The sequence below is a fragment of the Pseudophryne corroboree genome, chromosome 4 (assembly GCF_028390025.1).
Source record: "Pseudophryne corroboree isolate aPseCor3 chromosome 4, aPseCor3.hap2, whole genome shotgun sequence".
NCBI classification, from domain to species: Eukaryota; Metazoa; Chordata; class Amphibia; order Anura; family Myobatrachidae; genus Pseudophryne; species Pseudophryne corroboree.
The window spans coordinates 585,725,452-585,730,500 of record NC_086447.1 but is presented as its reverse complement, the minus strand read 5'-3'; the positions used below and the strand labels follow the sequence as shown (position 1 = coordinate 585,730,500).

Here is a 5,049-nt window from a genome sequence, read left to right as displayed (position 1 = left end):
TTCTTGTGTAGATAGATATCTGTGGGGAAAAGAAAAAAAGTATATTAAGTAAAGACACTAAAGTCATGTTCATTTCTTTCCCAAGAACATTTGTGGAACCACACAGCCCAGCATGACCCATTGCTGGGCTGTGTGGTTCCACAAAGGCAGGCGGTCCAAAGTGGAATAGTGGCGTCAGTGGTCAGCACTTTGACATGCTAACATTTGTGGAACCACACAGCCCAGCATGACCCATTGCTGGGCTGTGTGGTTCCACAAAGGCAGGCGGTCCAAAGTTTCTAGAATATATACATTGAAACATTGCTCTACTCACCTTGGTACGCACAACACTAACTTATGCCGTCCACTTCAATATTCCACCCAATCCTATGAATAAGCCAAAAACACACACTAGTGAATAGTAAATTCACACAACAGTGAAAGCCTATTGTACACCATTACAAAAAGGATTTTTTTGGGTAAAAGAGTGGTATCAGAATTGCTCTTTGGCCCATCAAACATGTAGCCACAAGGAGCTTTCATCCGTTACCACACGCGCCCGCATACATGCCCGCGCATGTATGCCTACACAAAGCTCCTTGGTAGTACCCGGTCACGGGTGGGGAAGCCCAACAAAGAAAAAACAATAGTAAGGGAAAAAAAAAACTAATGGGAGGGGAAGAAAGGGATACATGAAAAACATATAAGTAAATAAAACAATACGACCGGGCTTATGGTGGAAGTCTGTCCGGATCCTGGTGTTCCTCCTGGTGGGGTGTCGATGTCCTGGGAGGCTGAATAGTGCGTTGACTGGGCCTATGTGCCCATGCGGCTGTAGATGTGGCGGCCGGTGGTGGAGGCATCTGGTGGGTGGGGTACATCCCTGTATATCCCTGGTACATCTGTGACTGTCTGTACTGGGATGGTAGTTGTGGAAGGGTACGAGGCGTCCTTGTGGCTTGTGACGGCGGAAATGGTGGATCACCAGCGTGTTGATGAGCTGGTTCTGGGAGCTTGTCATAGATCATCTGCAGTGTTGTTGCGATGAGCTGTTGGCTGGATGAGGATTGTCGATGGCTCTCCGACATGTTGGTATTGCTGTGTGCCAGACATGTTGTGTTCTCCACGAGCCGGCTCATGGATTCGGCCAGAATGTGAAGGACGTCCATAGTCTCCCTATGATCTTCCATTCTGACCTGTAGCATTGTGGCCGTGCTGTCGGCAAGAGCCTTCTGCATTTCAAGCAGACTGTTTGACATCTTCTCCATTGTCCTCTCAATGTTGTCCAGTCTGCTTCCAACGACATTTGTGTACGTATCCTGGCGGGAAGTAATCTCCGATGCCAGGGTGTGAACCCTCTGAACAGTTGAGGGATTCTGCCCTTCCTGGACGTCTGCCACCACTTGCATTTGGGCAGCTGAATAGAAAATTAAAAAATATTATACACATTCATCATACATTTGTTTGAAGGCTCACAATTCTATTTACTCACACAGGGATGTAGCAACTGCAGCCTGCTGCACTTCCACCTCGTCATCCTCTGACGACTCCTGTAGGAGGAGATCCGGCCTGTAGTAGGAACCAATTCCCGAAGCTAGTCCGCTGCTGGTCCGTGGCACCACTGTTTGCAAAATAAATTTTTGTTTAAGTTAATAAACTATACAAAACTGCTGCACCCCCCCCCACACCCCCTAAAATTAAATACAAACCTTCTCCATCCTGTGGTGCCGCTGCTCCAGGAGCTTCACTTGTCCTCGTATCTGAAGACTTTTCAAGGGTCTGGCTGGATACAGCTGCACGGCTGTCCTCAAACCCAAGAAATGTCTCGTCTGTTAACCCTGTAGACTCAAACAGATCGGGTGATGGGTCCACAAGGGTTGTGTCTTGAGGCTCTTTAGTCACAGTCCCAGAGCTCCTGGAGATACGACGATCTGGTGATGGCCTGCACGCAGGAGCTGTAGTTTGGCGCCCATCTTGTGGTGTGGTCGCCGACGGTGTATGGCGCACAGGTGAAGTTCTGTGCGCTGATGTCTGGCGCACAGGTGATAGTCTGCGCGCCGACGTCGTCTGGTGCACAGGTGACAAACTGTGCGATGACGATCTGTGGCGCACAGGTGAAGATCTGCGCGCTCCTGATGCTTGCTGCGCAGGTGTCGGCCCGCGCGCTGCTGTCGGTGTCCTGCGCGCAGGTGATGTCCTCTGGGCAGGCCTGTCTGAAAAAAAAATAATCACATTAGCAAATACAAAACAATTTTTTCGTTAATACAGCTCATCTGAATGTATTCTTACCATCAGGCCTCCTTTTGGACTGCTTATCTCCCGCCTTCTTCCATCTTCTGGGCGGTTCTTCCTCCTCGGGAAAGCCAGCAGGACGGCTAGAGTCCACACCTCCGCGAACTCCTTCGACCATGGCAGGGTTCATGCGCCTTCTAATAACATTCTCCCAGGGTAGCCACTTCAGATTGAGAGCCAGGCCACCTCCCGTAGCTGTCTCATGTCGGCGCTGAATCCCCATCTTCTTTTTGGTCTGTCTGCGGCAATCACTGTACCGCTTCATGCAGTTTCTGGTGCTCCGGCGGTTTCCAGATACTGCAGTGACTTGGCTCGCGATGGAATCCCAGATGCTTCGCTTTGTCCTAGCTGCTGTGGTCTGTGCCCTTGGTCCATACAGAACGTCGTAGGACCTGTCGATGCCATCCACTAGAGCACAGTTTTCCGCCTCAGTGTATCTGGGTCCACGCGGCTTTTTCGGTCCTGCATCTTCACCAGAGGCTTCCTCCTCCGACTGCTCCTCTGGCTGGCTTCTTGCCTTTAGGGATTGAAAAAAAAAAAAAAACATGCATTTAATAAGATCGGTATGTACCTGTGAGTGTCAGTATCCCTGGCATTGCGCACATATACCTGTAGGTGTGCATGGCAGTGCGCAAACTAGGGTGGGTCAAGTTGGATGCTATTTGTGTCTGCAGGTGTTGTCAGTACCTTTCTACTAGGCTTTTTCTTAGACTTCTCATGGGCCCTTGACGACCGCGGCTGGTCACTGCATGTCTGGTCGGTCGTATCCCCCTCCTGGGTCGGCTCCCACTCCTCGTTGCTATGCAGGGATAGATCCGAGTGGGTGGGGGAAGGGGGGGATCGGGGCTGCTTGTCCCTGGACATCTCTGTTTGAAAAAGACAAAAAAAAAAATTATATATATTTAAAAATTTAACACATTACATAATTAAATGCAATCACATCATGCTGCTGGGACCCCAGTTCTCAAGCAGGACCAAAGCACAAAACAAAAACAAAACAAATAAAAAAATTTTTTTTTTTAAACCCTGTACAAGCATCCCTGCACATACTGGAAATCAACCATGGCTGACACACAAAATGGCTGACTCACACAAAATGGCTGACACACACTAGCCAAAAAGCATCCCTGCACACTCAGGAGGTACACCAGAGCTAAAATATGAGGGAAAACACATGTTTGGCATACAACCGACACCACATGTCGGCCGCATGGCCGACCAAACTTGCTCCAAATCACCCCAAACTAACCGAAAAGCATCCCTGCACACTCAGGAGGTACACCAGAGCTAAAATAGGAGGGAAAACACATGTTTGGCATACAACCGACCAGTGGCGTCATGACGGGGGTGCGGGGGGTGCGTCCCGCACCCGGGTGTCACCCTTCAATGGGGTGACACCAAAACGAGCCGCATACAAGGTCCGCGCACCGCACCCCCTCCTCCTTTTCACAAAGCGCCGCACACCCGCCGACCCCATGTCAGTCCCACCCGCCTGTACAAGCAGCAGAACGCCGCTGTGGGAGGGTCCGGACTCTGTAGAACAGCCGGGCTGTTTCATAATAAACTCCCTGGATCCCGGGCGCTGTGACGTCACCATGAACTTCAGTGCCGCTTGCAATGCTGGGAGGGAGAAGTGGAGGACACTGCAATCTGTAGCGCTGCCGCTGTTTTAACGGGGAGGATCTGTTCTGCAGTAGCGATTGTCTCCTGCTGCTGTCACACCCTGGCTGGCTGCCAGTCGTTTCACCTGCCAGTGTGGTAAATTTGATCAAGTAATTTAAATATATATTTTTGTATATAAGCGGCTCCAATAAATAAAAGCAATAATAACATTTTCAATAGGAGCGCTGAATAGATATGAAAGTGCTAAAACCTGTGAAAAAAAAGGTGGTTAGTAAAGCAATGTTTAACAGCCCTTTTAGATGCAGGTGTTTTGAGTCCGTCATTGATCCGTTTTTGTGTGTTTAAGGGTTCCGTATATTGCCGGGGGTCAGGACCGCATGTAGGTAATAGGGACAGAAAGTTAGGATCCCTTTGCTAACCTCTGCATACTACCTACATGCGGTCCTGACCCCCAGCAATATACAGAACCCTTAATCACACAAAAACGGATCAATGACGGACTCAAAACACCTGCATCTAAAAGGGCTGTTAAACATTGCTTTACTAACCACCGTTTTTTTTCACAGGTTTTAGCACTTTCATATCTATTCAGCGCTCCTATTCATATTTTAATATATTTTTAACCCCCTCAGTGCTCGAAGTGGGCCAGTATATAACGGTATGGCATACCGGCACTTCGAGCACCGACCCCCGCTGCCGCCTTTCAAATTCTGCGCTGTCAAGCATTGGAACCGATCTGCGGGAGATTTCAAATGGTGGCGCCACGGTCATAGGGACCGAAGGCCATCTCCACATCACTGCTGTGCCCCCGGGCTTTCTGCCCTTCGCCGCTGCTGCCCACATCCTCCCCTGCTGCAGCCCACGTCCTCCGCTGATGCCTGCCGCCGACGTCATCCTCCACACCGCTGCCCAGGGCCTTCTCCTGGTCACCGGCGCTGCCCAGGGCATTCTCGCCGCCGCTGACTTCAGCCTCTGCACCACCGCCGACTACAGCCTCGTCCGCTGCTCATTAGGTACTGTCCCTCTGTCACTGCTGTCACTCTCCCTCTCTCTGCTGTCACTGTCTCTGTCACTCTCCCTGCTATCACTTTCTCTGTCACTCTCCCTGCTGTCACTCTCCCTGTTGTCACTCTATCACTCTCCCTGCTGTCACTC

At 50.3% G+C, this 5,049-nt stretch overlaps 1 protein-coding gene across 1 annotated transcript; it reads right to left on the bottom strand.

The window, feature by feature from the left end:
• Positions 1-655: 655 nt before the first annotated feature.
• LOC134911628 (uncharacterized) lies at positions 656-1,764 on the bottom strand. The gene is made up of 3 exons (XM_063919739.1): positions 1,689-1,764; positions 1,472-1,600; positions 656-1,396 (listed from the first exon to the last, which is right to left on the bottom strand). The coding sequence occupies exon 3, from the start codon at positions 1,386-1,388 to the stop codon at positions 711-713; it is 678 nt and encodes a 225-aa protein (XP_063775809.1). The 5' UTR covers positions 1,389-1,396; positions 1,472-1,600; positions 1,689-1,764; the 3' UTR covers positions 656-710.
• Between the last annotated feature and the right edge of the window lie 3,285 nt (positions 1,765-5,049).